The sequence below is a fragment of the Physeter macrocephalus genome, chromosome 6 (assembly GCF_002837175.3).
Source record: "Physeter macrocephalus isolate SW-GA chromosome 6, ASM283717v5, whole genome shotgun sequence".
NCBI classification, from domain to species: Eukaryota; Metazoa; Chordata; class Mammalia; order Artiodactyla; family Physeteridae; genus Physeter; species Physeter macrocephalus.
This window is the reverse complement of record NC_041219.1, coordinates 15,686,229-15,707,146: the sequence shown is the minus strand read 5'-3', so window position 1 is coordinate 15,707,146 and position 20,918 is coordinate 15,686,229. Positions and strand designations below refer to the sequence as shown.

Genomic DNA, 20,918 nt, shown 5'->3' with positions numbered 1-20,918 from the left:
AGCTCTACATCCACACTTCTTTGCCCTGCTTTGTGATACTGAAGTTAGACTCTGTAACATTTCCCCTTTGCCAGCTGGCTGGACGTTAAACTTTGTCAATAGAGGACACTGCAGTCATCCTGCAAGGCAATAGGGACAGGGAGATACTTCCCTTGAGTGTTCTAGTGCTGCATTATTCTTATTCATTGTGGAAGCCCAGCAGCCCACCTGGATGAGCACTAGCTGCCTCTTAAGTTCATGCTCTCTCCATCAGTGAATGATTCCAGGTAGCTGCAGCCCACCCGCACAATCAGGCAAGAGTGGGCTGCTTCCACTGTCCAATTCCAGCCTGCCAACTCTCCAATAATGATGGGTAGCTTCTACAGATCAGCTCCAGCCCTTCCTTTGTCATATTTCTTTGCACAAAGATAGGTGATAGGGCTGCGTGTGCCTGTGGTAGCCATCCCATGTCAAACTTGGGAGTGAGATTTCTTCTAGTTCTTTGCTCCTTTATTGTCCACTCTTCCTTAGCCTAGAGAGAGTAGCTTTGTTGCACTTGCTACTTCTGGATCCCTTAGTGTTTTCTCTTACCCCCTTTAGTTGTTAACTATTTTTACTAGTCAACATATTATTAAATGTTTCCCATTAAAGTAACCATTGTGGCTTCTGTCTCCTGATTGGGCCACGACGGAATGATGTCCATAAAGCATCTTAGGAATAAAGTACAAATAAGTCTTACCTTGCAAATGCAAAAATAGCTGTTCCAAGAAGAATAATTGAAAGGATACACAAAGTGACTGAAAGTATAATCTCTACAGATCTTTCTGAAAGCCCTTCACCTGAAGAGGAAGACGTATAAAATCATTAATTATTAATTAATTAATTATTAATCATTAATTATTATATGTAATACTACATTGGGTCTCAAAATAGAGAAAAATAATTTTTGGCATATTTCTCAATAATGCTCATGAAGTGTGCAAATGTGTTTCTCTTCTTCTCCTAGATCTTCTAACTTTGGAGCTCAATCCTTGGTGCTCTTCTTTTTTTCTATCTAAACTCACACCTTTGGTGAACGTGTGCAGCCTCATGGTTTCAATTTTCATCTATATGATGATGATTACTTAGCTGTAATCTAAGGAACTCCCGACTTGTATATCCAATTGCCTACTATATATCTTTATTTAGAAGTGTAATTAAATTTTAAAAATCAAAATTTCCAAAGCTGAACTCCCGTTCTTCCCTCCTTTCAACTGCATCTTTCTACATCTTAAAAATCTTGGAGTCATGCTTGCCTTTCTCTTTCATAGAACACATCCAAAATATCTGAGGAAATCCTGTTGGCGCTATGTTTTTCACTAAAAGAAACTAGGGAAACTAGGAGAGATAGTAATTCCAAAGTGTGATTAGGGAACAAAAGGAATTTGGGATATCTAATGGGGCAAGAAAGCTAAGAAATGATCAAAGGCTAATGGTATGGAAAGAACAAAAGATCATCTTGAAGAGGTGGCCAAAGATGGAACAATTTAAACTTTATAATGAATAAAAACTGAAATTGATTGAAATAGATTCAATATAAAAATCCATGAGTTCTAATATTATTCAATGAAAATTAAAACCAAAAAAGTACTAATTTGTAACCTCTGGTTTTAGCTAAACAACTTTTTTCTTCACTGTAAAAATTTGTAATTAAAGAGAGAAAATTAAGCATTTTTTCTCGTGGCTTTCTCATATGAACTGTTTTTTATGAATTAAAAAACAGCCCCAGTTAAGGAGATAAAGCTCCTTATTAGAGGAGAATTCTGTTTAATAAATGTGGAAGAAATAATAAAATTAGAAATTAATTTTGCATTCCTAATGAAATAACTGACTCAGGTAACAATCATAAGTGTATCTTTAAATGACTAGGAGGAAGGTTGAAAGGCATTTGGATATTTATGGAATGTCAAACTGTCATCTCACAGATTATTTGGTGGTTATAACAAGGGAAAAAACAACTTTCCAGTGAAAGGTCCTGCTGTCATTACCACTAAACTTACTGATCAATTTTAACATCACTGAAAATGTGACAACCAGATATTATACACCTCCTGATGTGAGGTTTTTTGATCTACGCAGCAACACCTGTAAAGTAGCCCTGCCAAAAATGTTCATTGTGACTATTCAAACCTTTAGAGATCTTATCTCTAATTTCTAAGAAAGTAGGAAAAGGAGTTAATGACACCAATAAAAAGCAATCAGACAAATTCAAAACATGGAACCTCTTGCAGGACAACTCATCTGGTTGCCTAAATGAGTCCGTGGTATAGGGGGGGAAAGAAGTCTCTTCTAGATTAAAATAGATTAAGAGACAAAATCATCAAAAATAAGGTGTGAACCTCTTATTTGATCCTGTTTTAAACAAACTACAAAGAAAAAAATCAGAGGATGATTTGAAACTATATAGTTTTACATAATATCAAGGATTTATCATTAATTTTGTTGAACTGCAACAATATAACAACACACTTATTAGAGAAATATGCTAAACTGTTTTGGAGTGGAATATATAATGCTTTCTGTGATTTACTTTAAAATACTTCAGAAACAAAATGAAAAATGTGTTAATTAAAACGTGGCAAACCATTAAAAATTATTTAATTAATAGGTATTTGGGGGTTCATTATACTATTCAAAACTTTCGTGTACTCTCTATTCACTTCTCACTACCTCTGCTGCAAGCATCCTGATCAAGGCCACCATCCTGTTTTGCATGAATTGTTGTAAGGACACCTAACAAGTCGTCTTGTATCCAGCCTGTCCTCTTTCCATCTATTCTCAACATAGTAGCAAGAGTAATAATTTTAAAACATTACCTGTCTACTTAAAATCCTCCTTATCTCTCACAGACAAAATCCAAAGTCCTTCCAATGGCCTATGGCCATAGGTTAATGGCCTCTGGTTCCCTGTTATCTGTTTGACTTCCCTTCCAATCTCCACCTTGCTTACTACTCTGGAGCCAGACTGGCCTCCCTATTGTTCTTGGGACACACCAGGTCACTCTTGATATAGGGCTTTTGGCCAGCTTCTTCCTGTGCATAGAAAGGTATTTCTCTTATAGATCTGCCTGGGTAGCCATTTCATTACCTTGAGGAATTTGCTCAAATATCACCTAGTCAGTGAAGCCTACACTGACCACCTCTTACGGACTGAATGTATGTGTCCCTCCAAAATTCGTATGTTGAAGCCCTAACACAAATACAGTGTGACAGTATTAGAGTAAGGAAGTAATTAATGCTATATGAGGTCACAGGGGTTGGGCTCTAATCTGATAGAATTAGTGTCCTTTTAAGAAGAGACACCAGAAAGCTAGTTCTCTCCCTCCGTGTGCACATGCTGAGGAAAGGCCATATGAGGACATAGCGAGAAGGAGGCGTTCTGCAAGCCGGGAGGAAAGCCCTTACCACATACTGAAGTGGCTAGAACCGTATCTTGGATTTCTTGCCTCCAGAACTGTGAGAAAATAAACTTCTGCTGTTTAAGCCACTCAGTCTATAGTATTTGTTATGGCAGCCCAAGCAGACTAAGACATTACCATGTTTAAGATCGAAAGCTGCAACTCCTTCACTTCCTGCCTTCCCTCTTCTACCTTCCCTCTTCTACCTCCTCTACACTCTGTTCTACTTTTTCTTTTCTCCATAGCCCTTTGTAACATATCTTATAATTCATTTATTTATTATCTTATTGTTTATTACCTGTCCAGAATGTAAGATCCCTGAGGACAGGAGTCTTTGTTGTATTCAAAACTGTATTCCAAGTCCTGAGAACAGTATCAGGCACATAGCAAATGCTCAATAAATATTTTCTAAATTTACTGATATATAAACATACGATTTTGAAGTATAATAGAAATTAAAAATTTTCAGGTTGAAGATTAGGCATTAAACCAAATAAGAATATATAAGTTATTAATTATTTTGATACAACTAGTAATTATAATTATAACCAATTTTAAGTTATATAATGTATAATTTTACTGTAAAAAGTATTAAAGTCAAGTGACAAAATAGGTTAACTATCTGTAAAATACGCAGGGGTTAATGTTTCATCTTTTCTTCCCTGGATTGGTGCTTATGAAATGTTAACACTATGAAAGAGTTTCTGTGGCTATTCTGCACGGTGGATTTGAATGAATACTGAATCTTAAACAGTTATCAGAGTTTCATGGTCATCTAGAATCTCCAGCTAAATTTAGAAGACTCTAAAGGAGCATGTAGCTCATAAAGTATTTTAGATACACCTTTTTCATACATTACAATATAAATGGTTTGTTTCATGAATTTTCACATGTTGACTCCTAACTGCATATGCTTGGGTAAGGAAACATGAAGATGAATAGAATCATCTTTATCAGGTAGTATTGAGTCACTGGACCTTGGAACCTAGTGGGGAAAAAATTATTTCATAGACCACAAAAAATTTTCAGATTAGATTACCATTTCAAAGCACTAGCCAAGTGAAGTGAGGAAATGACATATGATGTATTAATAAACAATAGGTAATCCTTTGGGCACATGTATTACCAATGTACTACTAGGAAAGGACAAAATGTACTATGACTGTCCAGCACAAATTTTGATTCACTGCTATGCGTGTACCCACAGAGCATTACCAGTACAGAATGAAGTCATTTCTCTAAATCCTTTCACAGAAAACAAAACTCTTCCACTTGAAAATATAAACATGATTCTTTTTGTAACATGTACAAGTCATTTCCTGATTAGACTTAAAATCCATTGAAAGGTCAAATTAAATTGTTTTATTTGCATAACAGAATGTACTACTATAAGCAAATCATAATTATAAAGCACTACCTAATTTTTCATAGTATTATCTTTTGATTATCATTATTTAAACTCCTCTATGGATCTGACTTTTTAATGCAGTTTTATATCTCTAAGAAGCTTGAACTAAATGAGTTATAAAGCTCCTAGGACAATGCCTGGCTCTTGATATAGGTACTTACTGCATGAAAGATCATCTTTTTAATATTATTATTAATCTTAAAAGAAAATAACTTCTTAGAACTTAAGTATAAAAAGTTCTTCTCTTTTAGCCCAGTATTAGCCTTCCAGAATATTCAAATACTGCACAAAGAACTTACTAAAGGTCTCTCAATTTCATAATTCAAGAAATATAAATTAAAATACCCTAAATAAATGTTTTTTAATACATCATATTGGCAAAATATTAGAAGTAGATAATAAACAGTGGCCAGGTTGCAAAGTCATACTTAGTCATTGTTAAAACAAACAAAAAGGAATTATTGCATCTTTATGTGTAAAAACAGTATACTTATGTATGAATGTTAGCCTCAGAAAGCTAAGATGAGCAGGTGCAAAGAGAACAGCTAGAAATAATTTAAAATGTTGAGAAGAGAAAATGGTACAGCAAAGATAGGAAGTCTGTGGGAACAGAAAAATCAGAAATAGTAATGAAATCAAAAGCCACTTGGGCACTTAGTGATTTCCAGGCAACGCAGTACAGTGGTTATAAGCACAGCACTGCCTGAAGTCAGGTTGCCTGGGTCTAAAAGCTAGTGCTGCCATTTCCAAGCTCTGTAACCTTGGGCAAGATGCTTAAAGACCCAGCTTCAGATTTCTTACCAGTAACTTAGGGATACCTATAAACAGGAAATTGTGTTATAGGGTTGTAGTGAAAAATACATGAGGTTATATACAAAAAAACTCATAAAGGGCTTGTCACATAAATAATGTTTCATATCTTTATTAATAACATTTCATAGTCATTAATCTGTCCATTCATCTGATTTAATCTCCCAGTTAGCTTATGAAGTAGGTATTATTCTCATTTTGGAAATAAGATTGCAGAAGTTAATCTGTTAAGTACCTAACCCAAGGTCACATCAATTCCATATACGCCAAAACTGCCTGAAATATGCTTGTCTGACTACAGAGTTTACGAGGTTCACCATCACATTGCCACTGCCTCATTAACATCATAAAACCTTCCCCTGTTCCTCTGGTGTCCTGGGGGCAAGTGATCCTTTTGCTGCAAAAAATATATAGTGACTCCCTATCTCTGTTCCCAAGTGAGCATATTGGAACTTTCATTGTTAGCACAGTAATTAAATGAGAAGTATTATGACAAAAGAAAACAATCACAGAGCGCCTTTGCCATGAGGTTTAAGGTTTCACTTGTTCAGCTTTAATGAAGCCCTGTGAGGTGCAGAAAGCAGTGTCTGGTTTTCAAATCACAGGAATCCTTCTATAATTAAACCTTGCAATCAAAACATTGCCTACAAGCAGTTTCCATAACCTGCTGTGCCTAAGGAGGATTCTTAAAAAAGAATTTAAGAAGGATTCTTGTGAATTTTCTTAATAAAAATCCTAATGCTCAATCCTGAGTGAAAACAAAAATCAAGTAAGTTGTAAGTATTTCTTTAGGATCAAAATGATGGCACATGACATTTCCCATTATTCCTACAGGCCATAAAGATTTCCCAACGTGCAAACCTCTTCCATGTTATCAGTCCTTATTCAGCAAAGCCCTGTGTGGCCCCTTCTCACTTGTACTGCTGTTAGCCTTTTCCCCAAAACTTAAGCCTTTTAGTTCATCAGTGATTCTTTGCCCCTAATTTTAACATCCAAATAATATCTCTGACAGGCACAACCACTATCAAAATGGTCTGTCTTGGGCTTCCCTGGTGGCGCAGTGGTTGAGAGTCCGCCTGCCGATGCAGGGGACACGTGCCCCGGTCCGGGAAGATCCCACATGCCGCGGAGCGGCTGGGCCCGTGAGCCATGGCCGCTGAGCCTGCGCGTGCTCCGCAACCGGAGAGGCCACAACAATGAGAGGCCCGCATACCGCAAAAAAAAAAACAACCAAACAAAAAGTGGTCTGTCTTGTAAGTGTATACTTACTATACTAACTTAGAAACACAGCTTTGCAAAGGCACTTAAATCCTGAAGATTGTATTGATAGGCGACTCAGCTTGAAGCTCATTGCCTGTGGTGTGCAAAATACCAGTACATCCAGTGGTGGTTTGATGACCTAGATGGGACCTAGACTTCTCTCGCTGAAGTGTGAGATGCACACCTAAGCACTGGGCGGGCCTGTTAGAAATGCTGGGAGCCACTAGCCTGTTGCAAATGCTATCCTATATCCCAACACATGACATGTTTGAGAGAAAAAAAGGACTCAAACATCCTTTGTATGCTTATGATGACACCAGGGATATTATACCAACGCATTTTACTATTTGTTTGCCCCCATTCTCATAGCCGTGAAACCATTCTTGCCACTGACCACTGCCCACCGTAGAAACAGTCAACTTTATTTCCTTTTGGGGTCCTTCTACTATATTCTCCTTGGCAATGTTCTTTTTCCAAAAACTCTATGACTCCATGGCCTTTTATTAATGTCAATTATAGACCAGCACCTTTTCTGGAGGGTGTTCTTTGGTTCCTGACTCAAGAGTGAATCTGATATACACAGAACCACAATATCCAATAGCCAGGTAAAAAATTAATATGAGGCCAGAAATAGACGGTGTTACATCCATTAACCAGCAAAATGACTGGGCTACTCTGATGGACATCAAGGAATTCTGCTCCAGTGGTACACACCATATTCCAAATCTGAACATTTCATTTCACCACAACTGAGGTTTGCACTCCTTTTAATTTCCTCCACTCCTGCCCAGCACTGTTTTCCTAGCTACAAATAACTATCTAGATAGATAGCAGAATTTTATGTGGTCAATCGGAGTAAGCATTAGAGAGCAAACTCCTATTATAAAGCTGCTATCAGGAGAGAGCCCATGGAAGGCCACCCTAAGGAGGAGCCTGAAAGGCTATCCTGGTGTCACTGGTCTCCAAATAGCATATGAACCCTGAAAAATTGATCGTAGATATGTGGGACTCTTCCTTGTCACTGCCCCTTACCAACCCAATGGCATTTCACTGACTGTGCCCAGCCTGTGTTTCCCTAGTCCCTCCTATTCTGACCTTGACAGGTTCTGGTGCTCTGCCGTTCATTATACATCTTACATCCCCTTACACTCCTGCCGTTACCAGGGCACACAAATATTAGCACCTGGATGACTTGGGTGGTGGTGATGATTCCAAAAGGGGAATCAGAAAACTGATGGTGTATTTCTTTTATCTTCTAGAATTATTTATTGTATTCCACTGCCTTGGCTGAGAGACAAAGAAAGAAAGAGAAGACCGTCACTGAGGGACATCTTGAGACTACCTGTGGCCAAAGTGATGGATGAGGCCCATCCTTGGCCAAAGGGAAGCCACTTAGCAGAATCTGGGAATCACATCCCTCTACACCATGGTTCCTGATGCTTGGTTTCCCTCTTTCATTCCTGTTAACCTAGATGTCTCAACTTTACCTTTCAGATAATTGGCTGAATATGTTGTTCTCATATCAATAATCTATATAAAACCAGCAAGCTATGAGATGAACAGCACACAGCAAACAACACAACAAAGTGATCTCTTTTTAGCACCGCATCCTCAAAATGTCATCTCTCTAAGACATATGAGCTAATCCACTTGTACTATGTTTCTTATCTTCCATTAGTAAATATACCGGGTTTCTTATCTTCCATCAGTAAATATACCGGGTCACCATTTAGCTGTGATAATACGTAGTTTCTGAATGCTATAACCTAAAGGAAGTTAAGTTGATGCCATCAAAACATTTTCTGTGGTGGTGTCAGGGTGTGATCAACTCACCTATCAAATGCAGAAACACCTGACACAATTTCAAAACCACAAGTCTAGTCAGCTGATTTAAAAATGATTGATTACGTAAAATTAATCAAACCAGTGATTTTATGGAATTTAAGCAGACAGCACAGCCAACGAAATTTATAGGTTATTCCCCTATAAACATTAATGTAGCAAACCGTGTGCCGCTTCGTTCCTTCAAGATCCAAAGTTTCCTTAACTAAGTGGAGGCTGCAGAAACTGGCTTTTTATACAATTAATGTTCCACAACCAGATGAGAATTTCTAACTGAAAAGGGTGGAACATTTTTTATCTTCTTCCAGCCATAACTATCACTGAAATCTATTGCATTCATGATATACCGTGGATATACTGTGGATCAGAACAACACACAAAGTTCCACTCTCTCAGAGCCTGACACAGAGGAAGTAGCTGTGATTTACTCAGAGAAGTCCTAGGGAAACAATTTCTCCTAAGAAAATATATTTTTAAAATCTTCCATTATAACTCATCCAAAAAGAAGCTATTAAGCATTGAACACTTTATCACTATAAAATATTCTTTACCTATATTATTTTACATAAATCTTTCAAGGCAGATAATATCACCATTTTCCAAACAAGGAAACTGAGGTTTATAGAAATTAAATTATTTTCTCAAGTGGTAGAGCCAAGATTTGAATCCAGGTCTAAATCCTGCATTTGTATTGTAATGGTTGTAAAATTTGTGCCAGCAGAGCCACGTCATTACTTAATCTGGGCTGTGGTTTCCTCATCTGTAAAGTGGAACTAACACTGGCACCTAACAGGGTTTCTGAACCTCAGCACTATTGACTGTGGGTTAGATAACGCTTTGCTGGAGGGGCTGTCCTATGCGCTGTAGGATAGGTAGCAGCATCTCTGGCCTTTCCGCTCACTAGATGCCACTAGCTCAGCCCGCACAATTGTGACAACCCAACCGAAAATGGCTCCAGACATTGCCTAATGTCCCCTGGAGAGTAAAATCACTGGTTGAGAACCACTGACCTACATTAAAGGATAGCTGTGAAGAGCCCATCAGTGAATACATACAAAGAGCCTCAGAGTATGTCTGGCCCAGAATATTTAATGTTAGATAGGTTGGTGGTGAAGAAGGAGGAGGAGGGGGAAGAGAAGAAGTAGTAGCCGTAGTAGGGAGAGCAGGAGGGGGAGAGGAAGGAGGAGAAAAGGAAGAAGAAATATACTTGCATCTGACTAAATTGTATTGATGTTTTATTCAGGCCTGACTGGGTGGATATAATTGAAAACCTCAGAGTTGATCAGAAAGAAAATAAAATTTTAAAAGACAGGTAAGCTTCTATCTTTAGGATTATTTCAGGAAAATTTCCATAATCCTTTTTTCTTTTTTTATGAAGCAAAAATGTTTTACATATAAGATTACATATTAAACAGCCAAATAAATATTCGCTTAGTGTAATGTTCCACACATCAGCCTAGACCAAATACCCTATTGAAGTCTATGTCCAGATTTGAATAGATGGAACATCCATCACTTAAAAGAGTATTATAAATACTATTTTTTCCTTAGTCAGGATAATTAACCTTGAAATGATTTTATCCTTGAGAACATTCGTCATGGATTAATACATTTACTAATCAATGTTACAGCTGTGATTAAGCGTGTTGAGATTATAAATGAAATTAAACTACAAAATATGTCTTACCTAAAGTCTTAACAGGATCAGAGTAATCAGAGTCAGTAAATTGTCCCATGACATTTGTGGCTCTAAATTTAAATCTATGAAATAAAAAACAACAATTTACATACCATATGACTTTTTTTTCTATGAACAATTTAACAAATGGCTGTGAAAAAGACATTTTTGTTAAAGAGAAAATTAACTTACAAAGTGTAAACTTGGAAATCAATCACCATCAGGACAAATAAATAATATCTTTACGTGAAATTATCTTGTACATGGACCTCTTGAACTTCATGAGAGAGTGACCAAAAATTTGACCAGACTCATGAATAGTCAGCAGGTTAATCAAATGAAGTAGATCACCTCCTCCACAGATTTATTTGGATGAAACCACTGAATGTCTGCACAAGCACACTTTATAAATATAAAGCATAATAACTGTTACACCTCAGCCACCTTTGAAAATGCCAGTAAGCCAGATTTAGAATAGTCATATAAAACTTATCCTGTTCAAATATAAACAAATGAAGAACAATGCTTAATTCCAAGTGTGCACAGCTGTATTTTTACTTTCTGTGCTTTCATGACATATGAAATACAAAATGGATGCAGAAGAAAATCAATCTTAAAAATCACTGGATGATTCTGTCACCACAGAGGCAACCGAAATTTACCTTATTTTAAAAGTATGGGACTCCCCTGGTGGCACGGTGGTTAAGAATCCACCTGCCAATGTATGGGACATGGGTTCAAGCCCCAGTCCAGAAAGATCCCACAGGCCTTGGACCAACTAAGCCCATGCACCACAACTACTGAGCCTGTGCTCTAGAGCTCACGAGCCACAACTACTGAGGCTGCATGCCACAACTACTGAAGTCTGTGCTCCTAGAGTCCATGCTCCGCAACAAGAGAAGCCACCATGGTGAGAAGCCCGCGCACCGCAACGAAAAGTAGCCCCCGCTCGCCACAACTAGAGAAAGCCCGCGGGCAGCAACGAAGACCCAACGCAGCCAAAAATAAATAAATAAATTTATTTTAAAAAAGAAATCCGTACTCTTTAAAAAAACAAAACTATGAACCTACAAGAATTTTAAAATATAAAACCAATCTACATTAATAAATTGCACTTCAGAATTTAATCCCTACTCTTCTCAAATTCTTATGATTTTATGGATTATATGAAATGTTTTGGAAAAAATGTAAAATCAACAATTCTTGGATAAATATTAAACTTTGTGGTATATCATTTCTGTAACTGTTATTGTATGATGATTAATTTCAGGCCATAACTTAGTAACCCATTCTTTTTTCAAATGCCTAACTTCTCTAACTTTTCTAATGTTAACTTGTCCTAGGATGTTTATGAAGAATTTAACAGTGCTTTAGCAGGCAAAAATGAAACTAGCTGTATTTTTCAAATTTAGTAGTAAAAATTATATTTTGGAAATTAAATAATTTAAATAATTAAAAAATTATAGTCATGACACAAAATAACAGTCAATTTAGTAGGAGAAAAGTAACCAATTTAGCAAAGCATTTAATAAAGCTAAAATATCAGCATTGGTTTTTATATTAGATTATTATAATCTACACAATACCAAATATTAAAGTGAATTGTAAAGATTTCAATTCCTCATTCAGTTGTTTGATAGTATGAAAAGCTGAAAATGATTGCTATGACTGAGGTAAACTGAAGCCATAATTAACTGAAAGACTAGGATCATGTTTCTAAAAACCTGACATTAGCATGCATGGCAGAGAAATGAGTGAAAAACACAAAATAGTACACATTAGTCACGTTGCCCTTTACAGAAAGAATTAAATTCTACCTGTGTTCTCCAATTTGCACATTTTTCATATTGCCCTTAGTCACTTAACACATCAAACCGTAATTACTTTTAAGCTTGCCTACTTTCCCTACAACTGTATGTTTACGGGATGTAAGGACAATGCCTTGTTGATCTTTATCGTGCATTAGGTCACAATACATTATGGATGCCCAGCACTTACTGGAAAGATGACAGGAGGGGTAGATGGATGATGAACGTTGTCAGCTAGCTTGCTAACATGATGCATAGTAAGCATAATGTATACTTACAAGTATTGCTTTTTTGGTTTCAGAGGTCCATTGCAGATTTTGTCTTCATTGCCAGGAATCATACATGCATTATCAGCACCTATGATGTAAATTTCTTCATTGCCACTAAACTTTGTCTTTTCCTCTGTACATGGGGGATTAGGAAAGCCTTCGTTTGTAAAATATGGCCTTGGTTTATTAAAATATGCATCATACCACTTTGTTACATTTCCATCATGCTGAGCTATTTTCAGAAAAAAGAATAACGATTACAAGTAATATCCAAATGTATTTTCGTATTTATAAAGGGTGTTTCTATAATTGCATGAGGAAAATCTGGATGCAACATCTGTCACTCTGTGAACCACCAGGGATGATTCCGCTGATCTACCTGGATAATTAGGGAACCCTATCCATTCCCATCACACATGAATCCATAGGCATTGTGAAGAATGACTTCTCAGAAAAAACATTCCTCAGTCAAAGGTAACTAACTCTCTTTCACACCTCCAAAGAAGCTGTCAAGACTCCATCCTGCCAAAATCAAAACAATCCTACCAGCATATGGAATGAATAAATCACATATTTTAACCATGCCTTTTTAAATTTTGGTAAAATATTTTAGGCATATATTAATGATCAGTAAAATTAATGATAATAAATTAATAATAATATTGGCAATCTATTAAACTCAAGAGATGTGTAATAATCAGGAGTCAACCTTATATTACTAATTTTGAGTTGAAATGTCTTTAGCATTCAGCAGTTCACACACTGCAGTTTGACAAGATAAGCTGGCATGTGATGATACCTCCTGCTTCTGCTACAAGCACCTGTACATTTTTGATTGGTCCGTGGTCGTCATTATAGTAACATATTGGCATTCTGATTGTAATTGTTGTTGAAGTCACAAGAAGTTTTCCCGTGGCATCATAGATAGGGGTTGGTTTGGTTTTTGGTCGTGCTGGAGCTATAAGCAAAGAAGAAATATCACTACCAATTCATTTTTTGTTTCTGCAAAGAAAATCATTTTGAATTCTCCTTTCACGCAGTAATTTACAGATAAAGTGATGACAAATATAAATAACAAATGAAACAGATTTTTGTTTGGATACAGCAGATATTTAGCAATTATTACCTCCTAATGGTATAATTATATATTTGAGACTTGCCTAAGATAATGGGACCCAGGTGTGATTTTCAGACATCTGACTCCTCTTTATATATTAAAGAAATTCAAACTATATTTATAATTTATATATATATAATTTATAAACTAATTTATAATTTATAAACTATATTTATAATATTTTACCGTCAATGCGTGCAAGTATCTCCAAAATCAATGTTTGTAGAAGCTCCTCTTGTTTCACAAATCATTAAATCATACTAGTATTTTCATGTTTTTTTTTTTCTTTTACTTCCTTTAGCTGGTTTACCGGTTTCTATTCTAGTCATACCAGGAGCCCTGCCCTCTAACCCTGCAGTTATCCATACCAAACATCTGGTTGGTATCCTCACATTTTTTTCTCTATGTTCACATAATCATATAAAAATACATAAAGTCATACATAATGGATGATTCTCACTGATATGTTTTAATGGTGCTATATTAAGTAGTATAATTACCCCACATATTGTTTTTCTCACTTAAATAAGACTTGTGTAAATCTTTTCAAGTCACCAAGTTCTGGCTAACTCATTCTTCTTAATGACTATGTTGTATATCATGGTGCAACTGCATCATATTTATTCAATCATTCATCTAGTGATGGGAGTTCACTTTTCCTTCAGGTTTTGAACATTTGCTTCACTACTCAGCCTTATACATTTAGCCTTATTTACTGATCCTTTTATTTCTATGGACTATATTCCCAAGGGCAGAATTTCTGGAACAAAAGAAACATGTACTTTTAACTTTAACAGATATTGCCAGAATAATTTCTAAAAGTGCCATGACAATTCACATTTTACCGTCAATGCGTGCAAGTATCTCCAAAATCAATGTTTGTAGAAGCTCCTCTTGTTTCATTTCATCTTATAGCTACATCACTAGCTGAGCATCAGTAAGTTGCTTAATCAAACCTTAATTCTCATATTTATAAAATCTTTTTAAAAAGTCTCTCGACAATGCCATAAAATTGGCAATATCATTTCTATTTTATACATGAGGAAAATGGCCTTATGCTACATAGCAGTAAGAGGGAACTATCAAGACTGGAACCAAATCTTTTTGACTTGATCCCTTAGCTCACTCCTCTGAGACATAAAAGTTACGATGACATTAGATGTATAGAAGTTTATTGGGGAAAATATCTATGAGAATAAAGGGGCAGGGAGCCAAGAGCAGGTGGCAAGATCACAGATCACAGGCTTGACACGTGTGAATGGGGAGAAGGAAGGACGGAAGGATTCAGCAGGAAGGGCCTCAGCCTTCAGGGAGTCCTGAGAAACTCTGAGAGAGGCCACTGGGGAGTCCCCAAGACAAGGTTTCCAGTTTGAGGAATCTGGCAGTACTATCCAACTCGGTAATTATCTGTCAAATGCAAATTTAATGAGGCAACTATTCATTCAGTGTCACTCCATGTCATTAATAAAATCATGCATATTACTGGAGAAAAATTCATTTCTCTAGGACTGAACCACTGCCCCTAGTACTCATATATCTTCTCTAGATAACTGGTCATGAGTCTATCCGCCCTATGTAAGGCATGGGAAGTCAGAACTAGTCATCTCTACCTGAGGATGAGCAAAGTATCTGAAATGGGAAGTTTTACTAAATAAATATAATGCATCTGTTGTTAACTGTATACTGAATATATGAATATGTCTGCCACTAAATAACAAAGAGAAATTAGGATGGTATGAGGTAAGCTCTTCTTTATGAAGTCATTTTCTAAAGTAGCTGATATTTTTTAGATTTTAGGAGTTTGTACATTCCAAGTACATATTTATCAACTAAAAGCAAATAACACAAATAGTATTATAGTTATATAAACTACCCATTGATAAAAAAGTAAAATTTATCAGCTTCATCTTATAGTGATTATTTCTTATTCTTAACAATGCTTGTTTCCAGGCACTATCCCATGGGTTTTTCAAAGATTATCTCTTTTAATCCTCACAGCAACTTATGAGGTAGGAACTAGTATTATCTCCATTATACAGGCTTATAGGTGTTAAGAAACTTGTCCAAAGTCAAACAGGTATCAAGTGGCCAATCCAGAATTCAACCTCAGCAACTTGACTCTAGACTCAGCCTAAAAGCTGGCACTTTTAATCACTGTGCTGTGCTATGCTTACCAAAGACTGAGAAAAGCTACTTTTTGTTTCAGAGAGAGGAGCATTAGGTGGAATTCTACTAAAGATCAATACACTTTTTTTTTTTAATCTCTCTGCAGGTTTTACACAGGATTTTAGAGAAGTGGCAAAACTGTGTGCATATTTTCAGTCTTGAGAAGGCACCTTGAATGACTGAATGCCCCTGAAGTCCTCTTAATAATCTCTTATGGCTTTTGTGGAATTTGGTGGGGGAGGCAGTCTCCAAATTTTTGTATATTTTCTATGAAAAAAAATCCCTGTCAATAATGAATTGATAGATCTACTTTTATAGTCAGAATCATAAAGTTGATTATATGGTAGTTCAGTAAGCACTATTTGATTAACTGAAAAGAATCTGACTTTCAAAATAAAGATCAGTCAAGGAATCTAGAACTAGTCAAAGTCTAGTCATGGGTAATTTAAAGGAGCTTTCTTTTCAATGAAATCTTAAAAACATAAAATACAATTATAAACTTTGTCTCAGAAAAGTTTACATTTAGCAGAAAAGAAATATAAATAGCAGTGGGCATTCTCTGTAATTAACATGGTAATTTGCATTATGATTTAGACATTTTAATTATAGCCTGAATAAGCATACATTACTTATTACTTAATATATGCTTATTATATGCATATGCATCGTTTAAAAGCTTAACTACATCCTTAACTCTAATACAGAATACAAATTATAATTACTCTTTGATTAAGACAATAGTATTTCATGGGAAGGCAGCTCATGTACCTTTAATATCCATGGTTATTCTCATTTGAACCTTTGGCCCTGCACCAGCACTATTGATGGCATAAACCTAAAACAAAGAAACACCTTGTTATTATTTTCAAATTATTGCATATGTGTATGTATAACTAATTATGGTTATATGTCATTTTAAAATGATTGCACTTTGGGGGCTTCCCTGGCGGCAGGGTGGTTAAGAATCCGCCTGCCAATGCAGGGAACACGGGTTCGAGCCCTGGTCTGGGAAGATCCCACATGCCGCGGAGCAACTAGGCCCGTGAGCCAGCCTGTGCTCCCAACAAGAGAGGCCGCGATAGTGAGAGGCCCGCGCACCGCGATGAAGAGTGGCCCCTGCTTGCCGCAACTGGAGAAAGTCCTCGCACAGAAACGAAGACCCAACACAGCCAAAAATAAATAAATTAATTTTAAAAAAAGATTGCACCTTTGAAAACAATTCATATAGTCTGTTAATTATATTTTCTTGCACTCAAATTAATATATGGAGGAAGAACGTTAGCAATAAAATAGTTCTTACAACTGATATTATGGTACTAAGCCCTGAGAACAAAGGCTGAGTGACCTAAACAGCCCTATCGTACAGACCAAGAATGATGTGGCTTCAATTTGAACCTTTAGGAGGAAAGAGCAGAAAAGTCACTATGTCTACACTCTCTCTTCATCTACTCTAACATCTGTTCCTTCTCTCTGTAGCTAGGTTAACTCCGGCTTTCTTTAAATCCATATTCAAGACGCTTTTTTTTCCTTCTGAGATGAAACCCTATTCCTCAGCCTCCCAGTTTTCCTGTGTTAAATCATCCCTCTGAAAGTTGGCCTGTATGCCCTGCCTCACCCCTGCCCCAAAGTATCTGACGCTATACCCCGCATAATGCAGCATATACACATAAAGCATTTCTGTTTGTATCTACAGCAGGTGATTTACACAAATGTGAATCCTTTCAATTAACTTTGTGCTTAGGAAGCTGCAGACACAGGCTCTTATTCACTTTATCTTGCTATGTAAAATAAAGACTGTTCTTGGCCAGTTTCATTGTATTCAATAAACGCAATTCAGAATATATCTTTATTGGAATTAATAAATTTGTTTCATACATTAGTGACCCACCCTCCACCCCCTGAATAGTTTCAGAAGTATTTTGATTGAATTAAAATAGTAATATACGTGATGTGGTTAGGTATACTAAATAAACCAATCCCATAAAATGTAGCTTAAAAATATCTAAAGGAAATATTTTTGGTGCATGTAATTTTAAAAAGGAAGTATTCAAAATAAAAAGTGATGTTATGCTTAATTATTTTTATTTCTTTACAATCTAACCTTTAAGTGAGATAATAAAGTTGGGCAGTGCTTCTCAACTTGCAGTGAGCAAAGAAGTCACTTGCAAACCCTGTTGAATGAAGATCTGTAGGTTTTGATTCAGTAGGTTGGGACAGGTGCAAAAGTTACACATTTCTAATAAACTCTCAGGTGTTGAGGACACTATGTTGCACTTTGCAAACAATCAGATTTGTTTTTCTTTAAATTATGAATTGGTTTTACTTTATTTCCTGTTTTTTCTTTTATTTGCAAGAGCCAAAACTGTTACAACACTTGCTACCTACCATAACTATTAATAGCCTACATAGAAATTACTATTCTTATTACTAATTTTTCAGATAAGGAAACTGAGGCACAGATTTGAGGAAATTGCCCAGAAAGAAACTAGCAGAGCCAGAATTTTAACCTAGGTCAGTTCATTCCCTTAACCACCACCTTCTAATAGATCTTCTACAACGGGGGTTCATTTAATGGTACGTGCAGCAAGAATCCTAGCAAGTCAGATTATATAATGAGATATAAAGTTCGCGAGGGAAACAACACAGATTATTAATGAGTTTTCTGATATAAAGTGTTGATAGGAAGATTAGTTATGGAGCTACTTGAATGTATAGGGTGAATTCTATGTTGCCTAAAAGATGATTTTCTGAACTATATGATTCTGTTTGAAAATTCCAAGACATGCAAAAATAGTGAAAGGATGAAACAAATTGTGTATGTGTCTGTATGTATATGAACTCACATACATATTTACTTTACCAAATGTATAATTTAGAATTAAGATGTAAAATATTAGCTTTTAATAATAGTTGTGTGAAATACATGTGAATTTCAATCAGTTATTTCTGACTTTTGCCTTTGAAATTTGTTTTTCCATTTTCCACCTATAATCACACAAAAAGTTTTTCTTTAGGCAGAATCATCTCATTATATATATCTGCTCTTTAACTTTTATTTAACGATTTTATGTATTTACTTATTTATTTTTGGATGCGTTGGGTCTTCATTGGTGCTCGCAGGCTTTCTCTAGTTTCGGCGAGCAGGGGTCACTGCTCTTTAACTTTTAACGTGGATTTTCTTCCTGCTTTATTTCTGGATTTCCACTATAATTGTGCAAACTTTTTTGTTGTATACATATTTTCAGAGGACTCGCTGTATTAAAATAGGAAATCAGCAATTTTGTTTCTCCAAATTTATTTTCAGTTGGCATGTCTTAAGCGATCCCACGAAAAGATAGGAAAAATGTATTATATACATAAGCTGCAGTATTTTTGAATGCTGAGTTTGTAAATCAACTTTGTAAGAGAGGTGAATAATTAAAAGCTATGTATTCTTACACTGATGTTGTATGTATGTCCGCCTTTTAGTCCTTCTAACATTGCAATGACAGATGTGTCCGTTGCCTGGATAATACTGAGGTTGCGAATCTGGACAGCAGTGGGGTCATCTTCTCGGTAAACCAAAGCTTGATACACTTGGATATTTCCATTAGGTTGAGAAGGGGGAAGAAATGTTAACTGAAATTTTGTAACTTCATCTGGTATCTTCTGAAATGTCATGTTGTTCGGTGGGTCCTTAGGGACTGAAATGAAATATTTAGCAATTACAATTTTTAAAAAATTTGTGTTCATTTTGATGTCCATATAAAACTGATTTGCTTCAAGTTTCTGTTTATAAAGAGTATTACACAGATCATTTAAGCCATTTAATTTTGAAAACAAGCAAAATGGCTGACGCATTATAGAATCATTGAATCTATAAATCACAGAAACCGTAACAGTGATCCAATTTATTTGCTTATTTATTTAGCCTTTTATAATATATATATTTTTATACAGAATGCATTTCTATGATACTCTGAACTTAAAAATAATGTAGACTCACAGGAAGTTGCAAAAGTCCCCTGTAACCTTCCCCCAGCTTTCCCCAGTGGTGATATCTTATATAACTGTTGTTTAATATCAAACCTGGAAACAGACACTGGTACAATGTTGACTATAGACGTTATTCAGTTTTCACCATTTTTCATGCTTTCCTGTATCTGCGTGTAGTTCTATGCAATTTAATCCCATGTGTAGATTCCTGTAACCATCACCAGAAACGAGATACAAAACTATTCCATCACCATAAAGAAATGTCCTCTTGCTCTCCCCTTAGACTTGCACTCCATGCCTCCTCACAACACTAATCAATCTCCATCTCCATAGTTCTGTCATTTGCAAAAGACAATAGCACAGTGACCTTGAGGTCCATCAGGGTTATTGTATATATCAATAGTTCATTCTATTTTTATTGCTGAGTAGTGTTCCATTTTATGGATGTACGAGTTTAATTTATAAAAACATTTGGGTTGTTTCCAGTTATTCTGTTGTTGTCATTACTAATAAGTCTTCTATTAACATTCATATACAGATATTTGCATGGACATTAAGTTTTCAATTCTCTATGATAATTGCGCAAGAGTGTAATTGGTGGATCATGTAGTAAGTACATTTAAAAAAAAAAATTTTTTTAACCTCTTTATTGGAGTATAATTGCTTTACAATGGTGTGTTAGTTTCTGCTTTCTAACAAAGGAAATCAGCTATACATATACATATATCCCCATATATCCTCCCTCTTATGTCTCCCACCCACCCTCCCTATCCCGCCCCTCTAGGTGGTCACAAAGCACTGAGCTGATCTTGATCTCCCTGTGCTATGCGGCTGCTTCCCACTAGCTAGCTATTTTACATTTGGTAGTATATAAAAGATCACCAAACTATTTTTCCATTGTAGCTATATCCTTTTACATTACCACTAGCAATGTATGAGAGAACTAGTATTTCTGCATCTTTTCCAACATTTGGTATTACCACTATTTTAAAAATTATTATTTCATTTGTTCTAGTAGATGTATAGTGGTATATCACTGTGGTTTCAATTTGCATTTCCCCAATAGCTAATGGTGTTGAAAACCTGTCTTATCATGAGTTTATTTGCCAGTCATATTTCCTCTCTGGTAAAATATCTGTTCACGTTGTCAATTTGCTAATTGGATTCTTT

At 35.9% G+C, this 20,918-nt stretch overlaps 1 protein-coding gene and 1 long non-coding RNA gene across 14 annotated transcripts in view; one reads left to right on the top strand and one right to left on the bottom strand.

Annotated features, from left to right (window-relative positions):
- LOC129391337 (uncharacterized) overlaps positions 1-12,537 on the top strand; it is an 83,492-nt gene extending 70,955 nt beyond the window's left edge. For 12 of the 13 annotated variants that reach the window (XR_003680087.2, XR_003680085.2, XR_003680083.2 and 9 more), the window contains one exon: positions 8,153-11,540. This is a non-coding gene — a long non-coding RNA (uncharacterized lncRNA). Of the gene's footprint in view, positions 1-8,152; positions 11,541-12,522 lie in introns of those variants that run through there. The other variant, XR_008617549.1, reaches the window with a different exon arrangement.
- PTPRQ (protein tyrosine phosphatase receptor type Q) overlaps positions 1-20,918 on the bottom strand; it is a 213,167-nt gene that overhangs the window by 43,521 nt on the left and 148,728 nt on the right. The window contains exons 29-34 of the mRNA XM_024122873.2: positions 19,212-19,456; positions 16,542-16,608; positions 13,290-13,448; positions 12,500-12,722; positions 10,423-10,496; positions 719-818 (exon numbers count right to left, since the gene is read on the bottom strand). Of these exons, the coding sequence (XP_023978641.1) occupies positions 719-818; positions 10,423-10,496; positions 12,500-12,722; positions 13,290-13,448; positions 16,542-16,608; positions 19,212-19,456 (868 nt within the window). The remainder of the gene's footprint in view (positions 1-718; positions 819-10,422; positions 10,497-12,499; positions 12,723-13,289; positions 13,449-16,541; positions 16,609-19,211; positions 19,457-20,918) is intronic.